The sequence below is a fragment of the Myxocyprinus asiaticus genome, chromosome 47 (assembly GCF_019703515.2).
Source record: "Myxocyprinus asiaticus isolate MX2 ecotype Aquarium Trade chromosome 47, UBuf_Myxa_2, whole genome shotgun sequence".
Lineage (NCBI taxonomy): Eukaryota > Metazoa > Chordata > Actinopteri > Cypriniformes > Catostomidae > Myxocyprinus > Myxocyprinus asiaticus.
This window is the reverse complement of record NC_059390.1, coordinates 8,843,837-8,867,257: the sequence shown is the minus strand read 5'-3', so window position 1 is coordinate 8,867,257 and position 23,421 is coordinate 8,843,837. Positions and strand designations below refer to the sequence as shown.

Sequence of the window (23,421 nt, the reverse complement as noted above, 5' to 3'; positions counted from 1 at the left end):
GTTCATGTGATGAGTAAAAATGCGATATGATTGGTTTAAGACAGCAGGCACATCACTCTCAATGAAATATATGTTTATAGAAATGTACATGAGATATATGATTTCAACAAAAATATTGAACAGTTAAAAACCATGTAATTAAAGTAAGTAGTTGACATAGGATAACGTTGACAGAATCTTTTTAATGTTACTTAATTTAAATATGTAATTGTTAAATATGAAAGATTAATGTGTAATATATGTACAGCTAATATGTAAAAGCCATGGCAGGTTGACATTTTAAGTTAATTTACTTAAAATTAAGTATATTAATTAAACTTAAAAAAGCAATGCAAATTAAATTTCTTTGAGTTCTACAAACACATCTCTTTTTACAGTATTAATAATTAATAATACATAATCAAATGTAAAAACAAACTGTATTTCATTTGTTTCACTATATTTAAAACATTTTTATTTTATGGACCATGGTGGAAGAATACTTCATTTCCAGGAATGCTCTAATTTGCTTTAAGCAATCAACATTTTCAAAATTGTAACCTCTGAAGTTATCTGAAAATAACGTGGTGGATTATTTCTTTTTTTTTTTTTTATTCAATTCAATTCAAAGTCAACTCATGAATTGAAAGGGAGTTAATTCTGAAATTCTGAATTTTGCACAACCCAGGTGCTAAGTTTGATGTATATAGCTTGAAAGCTCAAGGAGAATCACAATTGAAAATTTTTGTCTTGGTTTAGGGATTTTTAAAAACCCTAAACCAAGTCTGTAGAATAACAGTATGTTGGCTTTGTCAAGTGAACATAATGATACACAGTTAAAAAGAGTCTCTCTCACCAGTGCGAGCCAGATATCAGTGCTGTCTGGCTGAAGTGTGGCTGCCTCTCTGTAAACATCCAGTGCCTCTTCATATCTGCCTGTGTTATAGTACAAAGCCCCCAGAGGGGTCAGGATGTCCACCTTACGAACCACCTGCAGGGCCCTGTGTGGGACACAGAAACGCACTCAGCCAAAAACTAGTTTACAGTTCCATTCATTGTAAGCTGGGTACATTGTTAAGTTTATACAGGTTCACTGGATCTCAGCTTACCTTTTGTACCATAACTCCGCCTCTGTATTGTAATTGGACGACCGAAGAAGGCGGCCCAGGTTCACCATGGCAACATAGTGAGCTGGCTTGAGACGAACAGCTTCCTGGTAATGAAAGGCCGCACGGTCTCCATGACCTAAATGAAAGGGTGATTGATAATATGGAGGCTTCGAAATTATGGTGAGCATCACTATTACTTTTGTTCATACTTACCCATACAAAATCTGATATGGCCATTTATGAACATTATATATATATATATATACACACACACACACACACACACACACACACACACACACACACACACACACACACACACACACACACACACACACACACACTACTATATATATATATATATATACACAATGTATATAGTATATATAAAATTAAGGTTACTGTATATATTTGGACATATATGTACATTTTCAAATTCTTCTATTATTTGGGAAAATATGTTTTATATATATATATATATATATATATATATATATATATATATATATATATATATGAAAATTGGCATTTTTTTGCAGTATTTTGAAATATATGTTGTATATATGTTCAACAATATCAATGAAAGCCAATTATGAATAGACATATTATAAATGTGTTTTACATAGAATGCGTATTGTTTTGTACTATTAACATATATACAAAATCTAAAAGAGTTTAAAGTTATACAAGCTTCTTACCTGTGTCCACAAGGAATACGGCGTAGTTATTATGGAGGTCCGAACTGTCAGGGCAGTTCTCAATCCCTTTTGTATAAATTTCATTTGCTTCTTTTGAACGTCCCTATGCAAAAAAAAAAGTATATGAAAAAATAAATACAAAATATAAGTGAATATACAGTATACTACAGTCTTGCATTACAAACAAAAATGTCTAAGAAGGATTGAAAAAAAAAAAAAAAAAAAATCACTCTTTGTGTGTCATTTACTGTAATGAGAACAAAACCCATCAGAGAAAGAGAGACCTGGTCAGCATATAGAGAAGCGAGACTGGAGTAGGCATCAGCAAAATGTGGACCGAACCGAATCGATTCCTTCAGCATCCTCTCTGCCTCTTCTTCCTTCCCCTGAGACCTGAAAAGCAATAGTATTATCATCTTATTCCTTATATACGCAAACACGAACATAGTGAGAGATAACTTAGGTAACTTTAGGACTTAGGTTGGGAATCAAGACAGAATAAGAGATTCTTATTCAGAACCGGTTGAGTTTTAAAAAAACACTTGATTCAAATTACTGGATCCAACTTAAACAATGATTGATGTTCGGTTCCGTTATCAGTTCTGGAACTGCCCCCATTGCGGACGGAACACCATATTAAAACATGCAATATAAGCATCAGATCTGTTGCCATGACGATCAGCATGTGCCTATTTTTATTGTCGGCTGTGAATCAACAATCAACTTTCAAACGATTGTGATTCGTTGCTTCGTGCAATAAAAAAATGTGTTAATGCCCATTTTTATTTTATATAGGCCACATCGCAGACATTGCAAGACTCACAGACACACTAAATACAAAGTATGTGTTGAAGAAAGAAAACCAACACAGCAAAGTTGCATGATAAAATGAACTCTTTTTTTCAAGAATTGGATACCATTTATTTTCACACTTATTATTGTTATTACAGTTCAGTTGAAATCTGAAATTATTTTATAATTTGACAGCAGGCTTGTGAGGGTGGTGAATGAAATGGGAATTGTTGTCCAAACAGCTGTCAATTCTTTCTTCTTCAAAGTTACTAAAATAATTGTTAACAGAACCATTAAGGAACCAGAATCATAATTCTTAAATTCCTTTTGATTTTCATTCCTTGCAATTCCATAATGAGTGTAAATAGTGTTTGTATTAACTTGAGAAGGTTGCCCAGGTTGAAGAGAGCTCTGTTGTGTTGAGGGTTAATGCCCAGCGCTTTCCTGTAATAGATTTCAGCCCCTTCAGCACGGTGAGTCAGGGTGCCCAGATTATTCAGTGCACTGGCATGTCGAGGGTATAGTCTGCAAAAACACAGAGAGACTGTGGCAATGAAAAGTTAGAGAAGATTATACAGATTTTACATAAATCAATGAAAGCACTGATAATATTTGCAGAAAAAGAAATGGTGTATTTTGGCAAATAGAAATGCATCCATCAGCAGACAAAACCATTCAGTGTAAAACTTTTCTTAAAGACTCCATTAAATAGCTTATTGAGACAAACAAAGTTAAAGGGTTCCCACTCTTTTCAAGGCACAATTTTCCAGGACATTTTATGCACCCAACAAGGGTAATATTTAAGCAAAAACACATGCATCCATTTAAATCAAGCTTTTATTTTGGCATTTCTGTTTGTTTTTGACAGTAGTTTCTCACCTTGAGATAAGCAGTTTGCTCCATGGCCCAGTGTGATTATTAATCCCCATAAAGCTGTGATTCAATTTAATAAATACATAGTCTGTATGTGCTGCAGACTTCACAGTGCTCTCTGTCTCTGTCATCTCACACCCACAAGAGCACGCGTGATGATCATGATGAGGCGTTTTCAGTGTATGAGTGGACGGCTCTACACATTCATTTTGAAAATCGCATCACTTGCAGATTATTTATTTATTCAATTAAATCAGAGACTTTTTTAGTTTAATTATCAGACAAGGACATATCACAATTTTAATTTGATTAATTTTATATTCAAACATTCATTTTCATCCAAATACAGTATGTCATATTCCATGACATTCTACATTTTATTGCTAATGCCATTTTTATGACTAGATTCCATGTTTTCCACATACTACATGTGGTAACCGCGGTATAAGCTGACTCCGATCATTGAATTATTGAAAATTAATTCACATCCAGAGGTGTTAAGGCCAAATCACCCAGTGTGAATTCAAATGTATTTTTATTTTTTTCCCTTTTCTCCCCAGTTTGGAATGCCCAATTCCCAATGCACTCCAAGTCCTCGTGGTGGCGTAGTGACTCGCCTTACGATCAGGGTGGTGGAGGACGAATCTCAGTTTCCTCCGCATCTGAGACCGTCAATCCGCGCATCTTATCACGTGGTTTGTTGAGCGTGTTACCACAGAAACATAACACGTGTTGAGGCTTCACACAGGTCATATAAACTACAACACATAGAGACTGTATCACCTAGATATCATATAGAGACTGTGTCTGTTCCCCAAACTACCAAACACAAAACTCCTCACTAAATCATTTAGAAACAATTTGATTAAGGTCAAACTTAAAAAAAAAAAATGTTTTGAAGATAAACATCAAATAAAGGTAGGGCTACTAATCATTAGATCTCTTTCAACCAAAACACTAATTGTAAATGAATTATTACAGATCATAGTTTGGATGCGCTCTGCTAGACTGAAACCTGGCTTAAACCGGATTAATATATTAGTTTAAATAAATCTATTCCCACAGGTTATTGTTATAAACATAAGCCTCGTCTGAAGGGTCGAGGAGGAGGTGTTGCTACAATTTACAGTGAAGTTTTTGGTGTTACTCAGAGGACAGGGTATAAGTTAAAGTCTTTTGAACTAATGATGCTTAATGTGGCACTGTCAGATATAAATAAAAAATCTCTGTCATCTTTTGCACTTGTTACAATATATAGATCACCCGGGCCATACTAAGATTTCCTTGGTGAATTTGCTCATTTTCTATCAGATCTAGAGCTTTAATTGTTGGTGACTAACATTCACATAGATAATGAATATGACACATTGGGATTAGCATTTATTGATATTCACAACTCTCTTGGAGTCAGACCAAATGTGACAGGACCAACTCATCACCATAATCATATGCTAGATTTAATTCTGTCATATGGAGTTGATGTTGATACTATAGAAATTCTACCACAGAGCGATGACATCTCAGATCATTACCTCGTCTCTTGTTTGCTGCGATCAGCTAATGTCACTCAATCTACACCACACTATCATTCAGGTAGAAATATTCTTTCGACCACTAAAGATAGCTTCACTAATAATCTTCCAGAATTGTCTCACATTCTCAGTAAGCCAAAAAGTCTAGAAGAACTTGATGTAATAACTGAAAATATACAGTCTTCTTTAGCACTCTTGATAGTGTCGCCCCCCACCTCGATTTAAGAAAATTTAAGAAAAAAGCCCTGCACCATGGTACAATGATCACACTCATGCTCTCAAGAGAGCAGCTCAGAAAATGGAGTGCAAGTGGAAGAATACAAAATTAGAAGTATTTCACGGTGCATGGAAGGATAGTGTCTTTAGCTACAGACAGGCACAAAAAGCTGCCAGGTCAGCATATTAAAGCAAACTCATAGAAAATAACCACAACAATCCTAGGTGTTTATTCAGTACTGTGGCTAAATTGATTAGGAATAAAGCATTGACTGAACCAGATATTCCGTTGCAGCACAATAGTAATGACTTCATGAATTTCTTTACTGATAAAATAGAAATAATCAGAAATAAAATTGGAATTATGCAATCAACTGTCACTGCACATAAATTTCCTCACGAGCAACTTCAATCCTTCACTGTCATAGGTCATGAAGAGCTAACAAAACTTATCAAAAAAATCAAAAGCCACAACATGTATGTTAGATCCAATACCAACTAAGCTCTTAAAAGAGGTATTCCCTGTAATCTCAGAACCTCTTCTTAATATTATTAACTCCTCGCTATCCTTAGGACATGTCCCAAGAAACTTCAAAATGGCAGTTATCAAACTTATTAAGCTTATTAAGAAGCCACAGCTTGATCCTGGAGAATTGGCTAATTATAGACCGATTTCAAATCTCTCATTTATGTTGAAAATACTAGAAGAGGTAGTGTCATCCCAACTATGTTCATTTCTACAGAGAAATGGTATATATGAACAATTTAAGTCAGGATTCTTGGCTCAGTCTCTACTGAGATGTGAAGTAGAACAGTGGAATCGTTTAGGCCCCATCACAATACAGAGACTGCACTTATCGGTGTTCCAAATGACTTGCTCTTATCATCTGATTGTGGCTGCATTTCTCTTCTAGTGCTTTTAGATCTTAGTGCTGCCTTCGACACCATAGATCATGACATTCTCTTGAATAGGCTGCAGAATTATGTTGGCATTAGTGGACTTGCATTAGCATGGTTTACGTCCAATTTATCAGACCGCTACCACTTTGTATGTGTAAACGAGGAATTCTCAAAATCAAACAAAAGTTAAGTATGGAGTGCCACAAGGATCAGTTTTAGGGCCTCTGCTTTTCTCCTTATATATGCTTCCCTTGAGAGATATTATCAGGAATCGTGGAATAAGTTTCCACTGTTATGCCGACGATACCCAACTTTATATTTCTTCTAAACCCAATGAAATTTCACAATTCTCCAAATTATATATATTCCATCGCGTTCATTACAATCACAAAATTCTGGCCTGTTAATAATTCCTAGAATATCGAAATCCACAAAAGGTGGAAGATCCTTTTCCTATTTGGCTCCTAAACTATGGAATAGTCTCCCTAACGCTGTTCAGGACGCAGACACACTCAGTTTAAGTCTAGACTAAAGACTCATCTATTTAGCCAGGCATATACCTAATTTATCCATCAACTCACAATTAGGCTGCTTTAGATAGGTCTGCTGCAACCAGAAACATTTCTCATGATCTATAACTCTGCAATAAATTGAATGGCATCTACGCTAATATTATTCTATTTGTTCCCCTGTCTTAATCCCGGGATTCATATCCCGAGGTTACCAGAGCCGGCCAGATCCAGCTCCGTTCCTGCTTGGTGTTGGACTCCACTGCTACGTGTTGCTGAGTGATGATGACAAACTACAGCCGGTGCTAGTCAGACATCACTTCAGTCTTTTATGATGGGCTTCAAAGGATGAACTGATGTCAACTCCAACTGTAAGACATCAGATACTTCATAAGCCACTGCCTGAAACTTGGATTTAGGATGGACCCCACCGAACCTCACCGAAATGACCTGCCGGTTGAACTGCGATGCATCTCACTCATCTCTGCCTCCATCACCTTTGTCTATTGATGGACTAAATTCTTGAAATGGAATACATAGACTATCAATTAATTGCCAACAAAAGCCTTCATCAGCCAACTAACAAAGGACAATGCATCTATGTGAACTTCTGAAGTTAATCCAGGATGGACTTCAAAGACATTAGTCATTAATCTTACAGTTCATACAAAATCTTTGTTTAAACACTGGACCTTAACACTTACTTAGTTCACTCATTTTAAACCTTGACTTGCACTGCACACAATTAACTAATATTGGCATTATATTCATGCTGTTTAGCCAGAGGGTAACTGGCCCCCACAGGGAGCCTGGTTTCTCCTAAGGTTATTTTTCTCCATGAACCAACATCTTATGGAGTTTTGTGTTCCTTGCCAGTCACCTTCAGCTTGCTCACTGGGGTTCTAAATACAATTATTATTTAATTATTTATTTTTATACACAATTTACAATCTTATTTAATCAAATTACACAATGATGACTCTAAGACTTTATAGATATTACAGTTTCATTGTCTGTTAAAGCATGATTTTCTGTAAAGCTGCTTTGAAACGATGTGTTGTGAAAACGCTACACAAATAAAAATGACTTGACTTAAAGTTTATAACTTACAAGGATGCAAACTCATAAGGGGCAAAAAAGTTGAGACAATCACTGATCCACGAACATGTTTTCCGGGGTTATTATTTTTAAAGAATAAGCTAAAAGCACCAACTTAAGCTATTTTAATGATTCAAGTATAGCAAATTATCTGCACAATTGTGAAGATTTAGCTACAAAAATAAAGGGTACTTTGTTGTGGCTTGCTTCTGTTTCACAAATTTGTTGAGTTTCATTAATTGATAAGTTTAGTGACCACTTCTGGAGATGCCACTAGATGGCGACAAATGAGCAGCTTATGTGCAATGAGTGAGTCATTGAATAATTTTGAGATGTTCACGACCGAAATCTGCCAAGAGACTTTATAGTATTTAAGCATTAAAACAGAAACTGTTTTCCTTCAGTTTGTGAACTACCGAGCATGACTTTTATCAGAAAAGACAACAATAATAGCCTAATAATAATAATAATTTTTAGTTTCAATAATGTCCTTTCGTCGGGGGGCCTGAGTAGCTCAGCGAGTTAAGACGCTGACTACCACCCCTGGAGTAGTGAGTTCGAATCCAGAATTGGCCCGGTTGCTAGGGAGGGTAGAGTCACATTGAGTAACCTCTTTGTGGTCACTATAATGTGGTTCTCGCTCTCGGTGGGGTGTGTGGTGAGTTGTGTGTGGATGCCGCGGAGAATAGCGTGAAGCCTCGACACGCGCTATGTCTCCGCGGTAACGCGCCAAACAAGCCACGTGATAAGATGCGCGGATTGACGGTCTCAGACGTGGAGGCAACTGAGATTCGTCCTCCACCACCTGGATTGAGGCGTCACTACACCACCACGAGGACTTAGAGCACATTGGGAATTGGGCATTCCAAATAGGGGAGAAAAGGGAAGAAAAATAAAAAAATAAAAAATAATGTGCTTTCGTCATGGTAAATGAGTTGAGTCGAGGCATCAACGCTCCACTCAACACCAGCGTCAAGTGACGCTTTGTCCTCCACATGACAAGCGTTGCAGAAAGCATCACGGAGGGGTGAATTTACGAACTTGCCACGCAAGAAAGCAGGAGGTGTGCACAATAAACATTGAAAACATTTATTTGGAAGAGAAAAATAATGGCAATTGCTTTGATTGCAGAAAATAAAAAGAGGACTTATGTTTAGCTCTAACACCCTGTCTATACCAGGTGCGTCCGTTGATGCGACGCACCGCAATGGCTTGAGGGAGATTCAATATCTCATGCCCCTCTCATTCACTTGGTTGGTACATGTACCAGGTCATTCAGTTTGTTTATGAATGAGAAGTTTCACGAATGGCTCTTCTCACTCTGCACGCACTGCTGTTGCCAAGCACGCGATTAGCTGTAGCTGTAACCAATCAAGCGATCTGCCTCGGTTAGACCGTGATTGCCAAGCACACGATTGGCCGCTGCTGTAATCAATCATGAGGGTGTAAGCGTCCTTAACCGTTGATGTTGTTTCACAATGCGCAGCCACCAGCAGTGACAAAATAATATGAATTTGTGTATTTGACTCCTATTCTGAGTCCCGATTGTTACCATGTTTTTGTACATGTAACGAAAACCTTGCTAGCAACACGGTCAAATTGTTTTATTACACTAAAATATTTTCCAGGACAAATTATTATTTTCCAGGACATTTAGGTATTTTTCTGATTTTCCATGACTTTTCCATGACTGGAAAAGTGCATAGCAAAATTCCAGGTTTTCCAGGACACATTGGAACCCTGAGTTGAAACTTTTTAGTTTATTTTATAGCCAATAACCTTTAGCTTATGTCACAACCATGAACATGATTTGCTTGTGGAGGGACTTTCTCAGTAATAGAAATGGACTTAACCAATTTTGATTTCTTTTGTTTTTAAGAACTATGCCCACATACACACTTACCTGAGGGCAGTTTTATAGTGATAAACGGCTTCTTGGTTTCGCCCTCTGTCCTTTAGAAAGTTGGCATAGTTGTAATGAACTTTTGCATTGTGAGGTAACGTCTGAATGCCAGACCTGAGGACGGATGGCAGAAAATAGTTCAGAACTCCACAGAGAACAATCTCCCACACAGATTAAACTATGTGACCCCTGTACCACACTAACAAAAAATCTTGAATCTTATTAACATGTTTCTAAATATGGAAATCTAAATAGAAAGCTGCTAAACAACAGAAACACACATTTTACTCCTACATTTTAAACCCATATTGCAATAAAAAGCAATACACAAAATGACACATTAGGAAATAGTTCACACATAAATGAATGTTCTGTCATTTGAATGCACGGAACACAGATTATCAGTGAATAAAGACTTAAATTCTTATCTGTTCCTTGCTACTGAATGGCTTCATAAGACTTGGAATATAAAACTCAAATCACATAGACTACTTTAATGATACTTATACGTCCTTTTGGAGCTTAACCGTTTAAAATCAGCATCTAATTTTGTTGTATGGAAAAGAGCAGCCAAGACATTCTGCAAAATATCTCTTTTTAAAGGGTTTAAAGGTCTTAAAGGGTTTCCAACGACATGAGGGTAAGTAAATGATGACAGAAATGTAATTTTTGGGTGAACTATCCCTTTAAGAATGCTAAGGATCTTGGCCATTAAACACACACACACACACACCTGAAAAGGGCTTCTCTGGAAAGCCAGACCTCGTTCTGTTGGACAGTCTTCCAGGAGAAGAGGAGGAGGACAACCAGCATGGACACAGTGAGTGCGGCCGCTCCCCATCGATTGACCACTGAATACAGTCTGTTCAGCCCATGCACCACCAGGACACAGTAGCCCATACTGCACAAACAACACAAAAGGGTTGTTCTACTGTATAAAAATATTCTCTAATATAAGGAACACTAATCAGATGTACAAATTTAACCCATTTCATAGGCCTTTGTGTACATTTTACAGATAATGTAATATAGAGAATGTTACAAGTGAAAAAACATCATATATTAAACCTAAATTAAAGCAAGGTGTACCCTATTCATGGAGAGAGACACAAATTTGTAGATAATCATGAGAAGGATAAAATACCCTTCATTCCATTAGCCACAGGAAATGGGCTGATCTTTAAACACTGGTGTCACTGTGGACACAGTCAGAAACGGCTGAAGTCAAACACAATTACACGAACCTTCTGTGTGGAGATTATTAAATATTAGTGTGGAATAAGATTGGTGCAAGAAAGAGCAATTATATCAAATCACATATTCCACACTTATTTCTGTTATGTGTCTTTTGTTGTTACTTATTTAATGTATGTGGGCCTTAATTTGGATTCTACTGTCAATATATTGTATGCTCGCAATTTCTTTTTCTTACTTCATCTCTCTGTTCTGCTTCACAGGAAACTTATATTTGGAAGGCGACACCTCCCTTTCCCAGTCAACACCCACTCCTCACACACAGAACACATACAGAGTAGTGCCCAACCAGTATATCGGTCGGCCGATATTACCGATATTAGCCTTTCACCGATATATCGGTATTGGCGTATATTTTACCAATATGCTCCGATATGAAAACTTTTTTTCAGAACACATAATGCAGAAAACAATGCTTTAGAATTGGTGTCATTACGTAGTTTGTCCAGCAGAGTGCGCTCCGACTCCATTGTTTACAGAGCTGACTCTGAGCAGATGGTGGCTCTACAGACAGGGCGGAGTTAAATGGTGCGTTAAATTGCTAACTAGTTTGCGAAATACATACTGGAAAGTTAATAAAAAATGACCCCATCATTTTATATAACTAATATAACATTAACCCTGTCCCTGACAACCATGTCACCCATATTTATCACATCTGTTTGCTGTCAGCCAGCTATTGTTTGTCAGTGCAGTCAGTAATGTAGCAAATTGAAAGGTAAACATCAGAGCATCTATTTGCAGCTCAGCAGACAACAGTGCGGTGGTGGACTGTGTGTGGTGAGTGTTAATTTCACGCTTCGCTGTTACCTAGTTGGTGAGACACAATGCTGGAAAGTAAATAAAGTCCATCTTTTACTCTCCGTGGCAACGAGCTTCCAGCTAACTAGCTAAACACGAAGCTAATTTCACACCTTGTCAGCGTGTAAACATGTATTCACCAAACTGTTTTGTTCAGGATTCACAGTTTGGTACCCTCTTCAACCGAACAATTCCAGTCATTGCATTTATAAAATGTAATATTTAAAAGTCTGGTTTTCCAGACATTAAAATAGGGTACGTAAAAAAAGTAAATTTAATAAATAGTATATTTGCCCTGTGTAAATAATAATATATAGGAACTGTATCTAAAATAAATGAGGGGTGATAAATACTAATACAACAGGCTGGAAAAACAGACATTTATTCATTTTAATATCCTATATATATATTTTGAATGTGTTGAAACTTGACACCGGGCGACGCACCTTAAAAACTGCACCGTTAGATCGGTTTCATGCTGAAGAGCCGCTTAAAAGTAAGTTTTTTTTCCCTCTCTCGTAAATGTAAACAAGTGTAATTGCCAACACCATCACATATGTCGAAAGGACTGATGCCTGTCAACCAAAACATGAGCTCATTGATGTCATTCCATCCGTTACTCCTGGTCGGAGGCTGCCGTAAATATTTAGTTTATATGTAGGGTTATGTCCTACCTAAGTTTGATGGTGCAACGGTAGTGGATAAATTGTGACTTAGTGCCCATTTACGCCACAACTAGGCTAAGTTGTAACGTACGTATAGCTGGTGCAACCGGCCCCTGATATTTATTTAGCTATTTATTTTATTTTTATTTATTCTTTATTTAAATGGTCAGCAACTGACTGATACTAAAAATACAGTACTGATTTTTATTTAGCTATTTATTGTATTTTTATTTATTTTTTATTTAAATGGTCAGCAATTGACTGATACTAAACATACAGTACTGATTTTTATTTTATTTTATTATTTAAGTTGTCAGCAATTGACATACTAAACAGTACTGATGTTTATTAAGCTATTTATTGTATTTTTATTTATTCTTTATTTTCTCAGTGTTCATTTCTAGAATTTGTTGACAGTGTATAATAATAATGTCAAATGTTCTTTGATAAAAATATTTGTTTAAGAAAGCAGCCTTCTGAGTACCCTTGCATAGTCATATCGGTGCAAAATCGGTGAACAATCCACATAAAAAATGTCAGTTTTCATTCCAGCTCAAAAATTAACTATATCGGTCACCATATCAGTGAATTTTCCCCCTCTAAAATCGGTATCGTCTCAAAAATCCCATATCGATCGGGCTCTAATGCAGACGCCTACAGCTTTACACACACACTTCAGAAACGTAATGTACTTAAGCCCCCATCACTGTCATTATCACATTGCAAGGAAATGTAATTCTCATTATCGTAATAAAAAACAAAAAAGGAAAACATTATTTAAATTGTAAAGTATTTATACATCATTGTAGTATTTGTTGTTATGCCTTTAATTTATGCTGATTATATTTAAAATAATTGAATTACAGTAATGAGAATCTAATTTGAATCACCATTGAGAATAATAGATATTTAGGTAACACTTTCTATTAAGCCTATATTTATAATGCATTGTAAAAAACACATATTCAATGTAAATTTTGAGATATTAAGAAAAACACTTGTAAAGCTACAAGGTTAAAATATATCAGAAACTCGCTCTTGAGAAAAAACACACAAGAATAATATATTTTATTTTATTTTATTTTTTTTTTATTTTTTTTAAATAAAACTGATTCTATACTGGACTCTGTTAAATAAACTTTAATGTTTGTGAATCTTATTTGGAGACTTATTTTATAAATAACTTCCATTGTATAAGTTTGACTTGTTAGGGGGCCTGGGTAGCTCAGCAAGTAAAGACACTGACTACCACACCTGGAGTCGCAAGTTCAAATCCATGGCAGGCTGAGTGACTCCAGTCAGGCTTCCTAAGCAACCAAATTGGCCTGGTTGCTAGGGAGGGTAGAGTCACATGGGGTAACCTCCTTGTGGTCATGATAATGTGATTTGCTCTCAGTGGGGCGCGTGGTGAGTTTTGTGTGGATGCCACGGAGAATAGTGTGAGCCTCCACACACGCTACGTCTCCACGGTAATGCCCTCAACAAGCCACGTAATAAGATGCTCGGATTGACGGTCTCAGACGCTGAGGCAACTAAGATTCGTCCTCCACCACACAGATTGAGGCGAGTCACTACGCCAACATGAGGACCTAGAGCGCATTGGGAATTGGGCATGCCAAACTGGGGAGAAACCCCCCCCCCCCCAAAAAAAAAGTTTGACTTGTTATGTATTGTATGTTACAAGTTTATGTTATGGCTGTTAATAAGAAGATTTTGCTTTTGTAACCTTACTTAAAGCAGGCAAAGTCCACTAATAATATGACCATGTCATAAAGCCTTTTGACTGTTTACACTATGCTTTTGCATGACAGCAATTATATGATTAACTTTATTAGCTTCTGCTTAAAATTGGATGTTGCTTGTGTTATAATATATTACACTCTTAAGTATAACGTCATGGTTACTGGTGTAACCTCCATTCCCTGATGGAGGGAACGAGACGTTGGTGTCGATGTAGTGACACTAGGGGTCACTCTTGGGAGCCCGAGACACCTCTGGTCTTTGATAAAAAGCCAATGAAAATTGGCGAGTGGTATTTGCATGCCACTCCCCCGGACATACAGGTATAAAAGGAGCTGGTATGCAACCACTCATTCAGGTTTTATGCTGAGGAGCCGATATAAGGTCCGGCCATTTCAGCGGGTAGTTCAGCGTTGTGGCAGGAGGGACACAACGTCTCGTTCCCTCCATCAGGGAACGGAGGTTACACCAGTAACCATGACGTTCCCTATCCGTCACTCACTCGACGTTGGTGTCGATGTAGTGACACTAGGGGTCCCTATACAAAACACCACAAAGCTGAACTGTGTTACGTGAACTGGCGGTGTGTGGTGGGCAGACTTGCTGTGTGCCTAATAGCCAGCACACCAGGTCAACACGTAACCTCCCCCAACACAGTTATGAGTGTCGAACGGCCCTTTTTGGGGACAAGTCGAATACCCAAAGATAGAAACAGGCTTAACCCAGTCGTGGCCTCTTTTCCCCTTCTCTTTTTCCACTCCCTAAAAAAGAAGGGGGATTATCCGACTGGGCCACCAGGTCTAGTCAGGGGGTGTCCCTCCGAAGGGGAAGACACAGCGGAGACCACACCTTGCCCAAAGAGGGGGGGATATTTAAGTGGAAAAATACATCACATGGTCTTTCCAACCATGTGGAGAGCCTTCAAGGTAGATCCTGCCCAATGGGGGAGGAGTTACTACAAACATGGAGACTGGGGCAGAGGGGCTCTGCCCAAGGAAGACACAGTTTGCCAGCAGGGAAACGAACTAGCGGAAGATATAGATCGAATGGGGTTAGCCTTACAGGGAACCGCCACATGCGGAGCACCTACCCCAGAACAGGGCTCTTAGCGCGTGTACTGGGCCGGCAGCGAGTCTCTCCGAAAACTCGACTGCCATAGGGCTCGGAGGAAGTCAACCAGGGAACAAAGTCTGTGAACACTACTGGGAATTAATGGCGCACATCTTCAGCTCCAAGGGAGGTGGAAGGCGCTATGTGCAAGCGATACACACGGCCAGCTATCCCGGGCTTATCCGCTTGTGTTGTGTGCCACTACCTGGGACGAAACCGGTTCCACCTGGAGGTTGTAGAACCTTGCACAGGTGTTGGGTGTTGCCCAGCCCGCTGCTCTGCAAATGTCTGTTAGAGAGGCACCCCTGGCCAGGGCCCATGGAGCCATTACACCCCTGGTAGAATTGGCTGGTAGCCCTACCGGGGGCGGCATGTCCTAGGCGACATATGCCATAGTTGTGGCGTCAATGAGCCAGTGGGCGATCCTCTGCTTGGAGACAGTGCTTCCTTTCCGCTGTGCACCAAAGCAGACAAAGAGCTGCTCAGAGATTCTAAAGCTCTGCGTGTGATCCAAATAGATGGGTAAAGTGTGCACCGGACACAGCGACGACAGGGCTGGGTCTGCCTCCTCCTGGGGCAGCGCTTGCAGGTTCACCACCTAGTCCCTAAAGGGGTGGTGGGAACCTTGGGCACATAGCCCGGTCAGGGTCTCAGGATCACGTGAGAGTAACCTGGACCGAACTCAAGGCACGTTTTGCTGACAGAGAATGCTTGCAGGTCACCTACCCTCTTGATGGAAGTAAGCGCAGTCAGGAGGGCAGTCTTCAAGGAGAGTGCCTTAAGCTCGGCTGACTGCAAAGGCTCAAAGGGGGCTCTCTGTAGACCCTGAAGAACTACAGAGGTCCGATGAGGGAACGAGGCACGGTCAGGAGGGATTCAGCCTCCTGGCGCCTCTTAGGAACCTGATGATCAGGTCGTGCTTCCCTAAGGGCTTACCGTCGACTGTGTCGTGGTGTGCTGCTATGGTAGCAACGTACACCTTCAAGGTGGAAGGAGACAGTCTCCCTTCCAACCTCTCCTGCAGGAAGGAAAGCACTGATCCGACTGTGCATCTCTGGGGGTCTTCCCGACGGGAAGAACACCACTTAGCGAACAGATGCCACTTAAAGGCATACAGGCGCCTCGTAGAGGGGGCCCTAGCCTGAGTGATCGTGTCTACCACCGCAGGTGGGATACAGCTTAGGTCTTCCACGTCCCATCCAGGGGCCAGACATGGAGATTTCAGAGGTCTGGGCGCGGGTGCCAGATGGTGCTCCTTCCCTGAGAAAGAAGGTCCTTCCTTAGGGGAATTCGCCAGGGGGGAGCTGTCACGAGGAGCGTGAGGTCCGAGCACCACGTCTGGGCGGGCCAGTAGGGTGCTACCAGGATGACCTGCTCCTTGTCCTCCCTGACCTTGCACAGGGTCTGTGCAAGCAGGCTCACTGGGGGAAATGCATATTTGCGAATGCCAGGGGGCCAGCTGAGTGCCAGTGCGTCTATGCCGAGGGGGGCCTCGGTCAGGGCGTACCAGAGCGGGCAGTGGGGAGAATTTTTGGGAGGCGAACAGGTGCACCTGTGCCTGTCGAATCGACTCCAAATCAGCTGGACCACCTGAAGGTGGAGTCTCCACTCTCCCCTGAGGGTAATCTGTTGTGACAGCGCGTCCGCTGTAGTGTTGCGGTTGCCCGGGATGTGAGTGGCTTGCAGCGACTTGAAGTGCTGCTGACTCCAGAGGAGGAGACGGCGGGCGAGTTGTGACATACACACAAGTTTCAGTGGAACCGCTGTTCCCGGTTTGAACGCCTTCAAACAGGCCAGCACCGACTGGGCGTGCTCGTTCGTAAGGCGCGCCGTCAAGGAGACCGAGTCCAACTCCAAACCGAGAAAAGAGATGCTCTGAACCGGGAGGAGCTTGCTCTTTTCCCAGTTGACCCGAAGCCCTAGTCGGCTGAGGTGTGAGAGCACCAGGTCACTGTGTGCGCACAACATGTCTCGAGAGTGAGCTAGGATTAGCCAGTCGTCGAGATAGTTGAGAACACGAATGCACACCTCCCTTAAATGGGGCAAAGGCAGCCTCTGCGACCTTTGTAAAGACACGGGGAGACAGGGACAGGCCGAAAGGGAGGACTTTGTACTGATACGCCTGACCCTCGAACGCGAACCGCAGGAAGGGTCTGTGTCGAGGAAGGATCGAGGCGTGGAAGAACGCATCCTTCAGGTCTACCGCCGCGAACCAATTTTGATGCCGGACGCTCGCCAGAATGCGTTTTTGCGTCAGCATCTTGAACGGGAGTCTGTGTAAAGCCTAGTTCAGGACTCACAGGTCCAGGATTGGCCTCAACCCATTCGGTACGATGAAGTAGGTGCTGAAAAACCCCTTCTTCATCTCGGCTGGAGGGACAGGTTCTATCGCGCCCTTCCGTAGGAGGGTAGCAATCTCTGCGCAAGGTAGCAGCGTTTTCGTCTTTCACCAAAGTGAAGTGGACACCGCTGAACCTGGGCGGATGCCCGGCGAAGTGAATCACGCAGCCGAGTTGGACGGTCCGGACCAGCCCTCGCGACGGATTGGAAAGCGCAAGCCATGCGTCCAAGTTCCGCGCAAGGGGGAACAAAGGGACAACGTCATCAGACGTACCGGCAGGTGGGGCCTCGCGGCGGGGCGGAGCTCGAGGTGACACACCACGTCGTGGCCGTGCTGAGTCCAAGGACATCGAAGCACTTACCTGGCTCCTTGTGACCACCCCCGGAACAGCCTGGGACGGAGGAGGAAGAGGCCTGTCCTCGTGACCCATGGAGACCGTCACATCGGGGGCAGATTTGTGCCACAGCTGGGCGCTCAGGGGCGGGAGACTGCCGCTGGAGCGCCAAACCTGCCAAATAGAGTGGTGGACGGTGGTCGAGATGACGGCCGTACACACCGGATACGTGACCCAGGGAACAAGGAAACCGCTCTTGCTGAGCTCTTGAGTACTGCAGCCACTTGGGCATGCAGTGCGATTAAATGCAAAAGGTAACAAAAAGATGGAGATCTGTTTACCAGCTCCAGAGCAGTGGGTTTCGTTGTCCCTTGGTCGCCCGTCTCAAGGGCGCTTTGAAGCCTTTCACGGGTTCTGGGCAGCCGCGAGACGGGTGGCGTCTGCTTCCTGCAGTGGGCTCCACGCCGGGGGCGGGCTGCGGTAGTCACCGCAGGGGGACGCCCTTGGTGATGAGTAGACGGGGTGCGGGATCTTGAGCCGCGCCGGGGCAGGATATGCCGGCTAGCATCCATCTACTTCTCTACCATCGAAAACTGCTGGGCAAAGTCCTCGACGGTGTCGCCGAATAGGCCCGCCTGGGAAATGGGGCAGCAAGGAATCGTGTCTTGTCGGCCTCACCCATCTCGACCAGGTTGAGCCAAAGGTGGCGCTCCTGGACCACTAGTGTGGCCATCGTCCGCCCGAGAGACCGTGCCGTGACCTCCGTCGCTCGGAGAGCGAGGTCGGTCACCGAGTGCAGTTCCTGCCTCAATCCCGGGGCGGAACTACCCTCGTGCAGTTCCTTTAGCGCCTTGGCGGACTTGCAGGAGAGCCATGGCGTGCAGGGCGGAGGCGACTTGTCCAGCGGCACCGTAGGCCTTGGCCGTCAGAGACGACATAAACCTACAGGCCTTGGATGGGGGCTTTGGGCACCTGCGCCAGGTGGCGGCGCTCTGCGGGCATAGGTGCACCGCGAGCGCCTTTATCCACCGGGGGATTGCCGAATAGCCCTTGGCCGCCCCACCATCAAGGGTAGTGAGGGCGGGGAAGCTGAAAAGATCGGGACCGGGCAGTAAAAAGTGCCTCCCACGACCTTGTCAGCTCTTCATGCACTTCCGGGAAGAAAGGAACGGGGGCGGGGCGTGGCTTTGAGCGGTGCCGCGAGCCCAGGAACCAATCACCGTGCCGCGAGGGTTCAGGGAAGAGCAGTGAGATCCACTCTAACCTATGCTCGCGGCTGCCCGGGAAGGCATGTCGTCATCTCCGCGTCAGCCTGTGACTGGGCAATCGACCCCGAAGGGAGGAGCCCAGCTGAGGCTTCCGACTGGACGAGCCCGCTCTCCGAGAGCTCATCACCTTCGCGGGCTCCGAATAAGAGGTCGAACTCGCCGTGAGACGAGCCGGCGGACTCACCCGGAAGGCCGATCGGGGCAGACGAGCGTGCTGGGGAATGGGAGGTCTGCGGGGGGATACCCAAATCGCCCCCAGTGCTAGCCACGCTGGCCTCATACCCGTGGGTAAAAGGACCGAGTCGGGAGCCTCTGGGGTGGCTCACTTTCTTACGAAGGCGAGCCGTGACCGCAATGTTGCCATGGACATATTCTCGCAATGAGAACATGACCATCCACGAACGCTGTCTCCGCGTGAGCAGTGCCCAGACACGAAAGACAGTGATCGTGACCGTTAGAAGGCGAGAGATAACGAGCGCAACCAGGAATAACACACAATCGGAAAAGCATCTTTAAAAAGACGTTCCGTGTGTGCGCTCTTTTAGAGAAATATATACTCTTTTAGAGTGGAAAAATGCTCTTTCAGAAAATATACTCTCTAGTTTTTCTGCCGAAGCGCCCAGGGGCGTTCTCTGCAGTGCACCAGTGCAGAGGGGGGAGAAGCCGCTGAAATGCGCCGTCAGATCCAGCAGAGGTGAATGAACAGTAGTATTCAGCTCAATGAGCATGACCGTTCGGCTCCGAAGAGAAAATCTGAATGAGTGGTTGCATACCAGCTCCTTTTATACCCGTATGTCCAGGGGAGTGGCATGCAAATACCACTCGCCAATTTTCATTGGCCTTTTATCAAAGACCAGAGGTGTCTCGGGCTCCCAAGAGTGACCCCTAGTGTCACTACATCGACACCAACGTCGAGTGAGTGACAGATAGGGAACTATGAATCGGGGAAGTATTATGTATTATTACTGTAGTTATAATTATTTATGAGAAGTTATAACTTATTATAAGGTGTATTATGAGACATTATGAATGCAGTATAATGCATGTATAATGCCTTTACAATGCATTATAAATATGGGCTTCATAGGAATTGTTTGTTTAAAAATCCAGTTAAAACATCCTGATTCATAACAGCAATGAAAAAAATGCTTAATTGCCACGTTAATAATGTCCCAATGCAAAGATGCGAAAAATAGGCTTCATTTTCTTTGTGCAAATTATAATTATTTCTTCTTTTGATTTTGGGGTGAAATGTAACCGTGACATGTTTTTTGTGAGATTCACCCAAGTATGAGCAATAGTAATACTGATGCTTGCCTTATCTTTTTGCTCCACACACACACACAAAGAATATGAACCAGAGAGACTGCAGATTCCACACATTCCTCTCATAGCTGTGTGTTCATTTCTATTGTGGAATGTGAGTGTGCGTGAGTGTGACTGTATGTGTGTGTAAATATTTTGGCCTCTAAGCTGCAGTGCAACCCCTACTTGTCTGATTACTATTGCTGTTAGCGTTAACAAAGGCAGCGCTACTAATATTTACTCTGCATGCATAGATAAGGGCTTCCTAAATGCCAAGATAAGTGTTGGGCTGATGCTAACACAGACCATTAAAATTCACTGAGCACAACCCCTCATTACTTATAACCAAGTGTACTCAGGGATGTAATGCAGAGTGTACATGTACTGTATGTGTGTGTGTGTGTGTGAGTTTATCGGGTCACAGCTACACTCCGAGCTAATGAGATAATTTTTGATCAACCGCTATTTAATACCATGCCTCACTGTTCAAATTACCATTTAATTTTCTCATTAACACTGTTCAAATTAATACAGACATTTACTTAAAGAAATACCTTAGACATATAATGTTTTTATATAAACTACTTATATTAGCTGATTATAATTACTACAGCCTAACCCTAAAACAAGTCTTTTTGCATTTTAAGAATTTAAAAATACTGTATTATTTGCTTTATTTAAGAATTGTTTTCCAAATTAAGACCTTCCTTGATGGTTTTGTTAGATTTAGCTTTTGGGGACAATTCTTTCACCAAACTAGCTAAGTACATACACACACTCTCTTATTACAGATCAGTGGTGCATCATGTGAAACGGGGCTCTAGACAGATTAAGTACTGTAATCAGTATTGTGTTATCCCCACTGAGGGACGAACGAGTGAGGAAGAGAAGAGGATGAGGGTTGTATTTGTAAAGCATTAGAAAAAAGGCACTGCAGAGAAAATAATGTTTTTAAAGGACATTCAGTATACTTACACAGGCACACATTGCGCATACACACACACACACACACACAAACCTGGGCATGTAGAGAACTCTTTCTGCCACCACAAATCCCACGCGGAAGAACAGATTACTGGCTGGGATGAAGGGAAAAACCAGAAACAGCACGCCCACCAACACCTCCTTCCCCTCCATCTTCTACACAAACAAAGAAACATATAGAAAGAGGTGGGCTGGTGAAACCAGAGGTATGCCGTCATAAATACAAAACACATTAAATTGAATTTTCTGAAGAAAAACTCGTCAACCCGATGTTAGAGCATTGCTATGCAGTTGCTAAGGAATTCTGAGTGATTTCTGAGTTGCATGTGGTTCTGTGGTTGCTAGGGTGTTCTGGTGTCTTATTACAGTATCATCCTAACTCTAGAATCCAATCTTATCTTTTAGTAACCAATGAGAATTTCAGTTATGATCAGTGTTTGGTGTAATCTGATTACTAAGTAATTAATTACTGTAATCTAATTGCTGTTTTAGTCAAAAAGCAGAGTAACACATTACATTTGAAATTTTATAAATCAGATTACATTTACTGACCTTCAATTAAGCGAATTACCACTTGTGTCTGTTTGTGTTACGAAACGTGTTTGTCTGTGACAGCTGAAGGGCGTGAACCTTGTAACGAGTCATCGTACAGGAGAAACGAGAGGTGCTGGTTGTATGACTTGCATATGACAATAAACAAGGAGGAAATTATTATTTTGAATCCATACCGGATTCAAGAATTGTTCATTCTGTAAAATAGTTTTTGAAAGTAACTTAATTTTAACATAATTAGTAATATGATTACTTTCCTCATGAAGTAGTCAGTAAAGTAATCTCATTACAATTTTTAGAGAAGTCAATCATAATTTGTAGTGGATTACTTTTTTGGGAAACTTGCCCAACACTGGTTATTAATCTACTTTTTATGTTCTATTTAACTAGTTAGGTTTTAACTTAAGACTTAAGACAGGAAGTTTCAGTAATTCGGACTTTGTTCCCTATACATGGGTTGGGTCCCTTCATAAAATGTCTATGGGTTTTTTTTTTACCCATTTTACCATCCGCCAGGCAAAAATGTCTGATAATTTATCGCCATAGCACAAACAGTGCAGATTTATGTGCTACCGAATATTCATGTATTGTCCATTGTGCAAAATTACTGACAAGCACCAACCCCTATCAGACATCTGGGCATCAATTTGGACATGATCGCGTTTCCCTCTGGTGCAACCACCTAGACACAGGTTCTGGTCTCGAGGGAACCAGGAAGCAGTCAGGTTCAAATAAACAATGGTGAGCATGATTTAGAGGTTGCATTTTCGCTCTAAATTACATTTTTACTCCACTGACAGTTAGGTTTAGGGAGTAGGATTAATAAAATATGCATTGATGTTGACTGTATAATATCATTTACCACTAAAAATACAACTCGCTTTTGGCGCCACTCTGTGGACATTTTTATACGTTCACTAACACTTCCAGTTTTGGCCAATGGGGCCAGTACTTTGAATTTCCATAAGCACAGACCAATTTGAGCTGAAGAACTTTTGAACTACTGTCACCAAAATCAAAGTGTGATAAGCCTGAATACTTAGAGTTCAGGATTTAAAGCAATCCATAACCTAAGTATCAGCATTAGTAATAGTGATGCTTGCCTTAGTAAGCACCACTAACAAGAAACACATCATACACCACATATTGTGCAAACACATACTTAAAAACACAATTCACTGTTTACTGGCTAGTCAATATTTCCCTTTAAACTGCACTAAAATGAACTCTTCACAGTTGCAGAGCTTCCATATATTTACTAGTGTTATCTGAGAGCATATGCTTGAAAAACGAGCTAGTGTTGTGATTTTATCGATGTATGAGTTGATTAAATATGACAGCTGAGGAATGAGATGTCAATACAGAGATATGAAATCTGAGATAGAAAACCAGATATGAAACTGTAGATGTATCACTCTGTGATTACTTTGAATTGCCTGATATGCTCATAAAAAATAA

General features: G+C 41.7%; 1 protein-coding gene across 1 annotated transcript in view; it reads right to left on the bottom strand.

Annotated features, from left to right (window-relative positions):
- LOC127436737 (protein O-mannosyl-transferase TMTC1-like) overlaps positions 1-23,421 on the bottom strand; it is a 61,012-nt gene that overhangs the window by 5,996 nt on the left and 31,595 nt on the right. Inside the window, exons 9-16 of the mRNA XM_051691059.1 lie at positions 21,446-21,567; positions 10,343-10,510; positions 9,610-9,723; positions 2,960-3,103; positions 2,071-2,179; positions 1,787-1,889; positions 1,089-1,224; positions 836-980 (exon numbers count right to left, since the gene is read on the bottom strand). Of these exons, the coding sequence (XP_051547019.1) occupies positions 836-980; positions 1,089-1,224; positions 1,787-1,889; positions 2,071-2,179; positions 2,960-3,103; positions 9,610-9,723; positions 10,343-10,510; positions 21,446-21,567 (1,041 nt within the window). The remainder of the gene's footprint in view (positions 1-835; positions 981-1,088; positions 1,225-1,786; positions 1,890-2,070; positions 2,180-2,959; positions 3,104-9,609; positions 9,724-10,342; positions 10,511-21,445; positions 21,568-23,421) is intronic.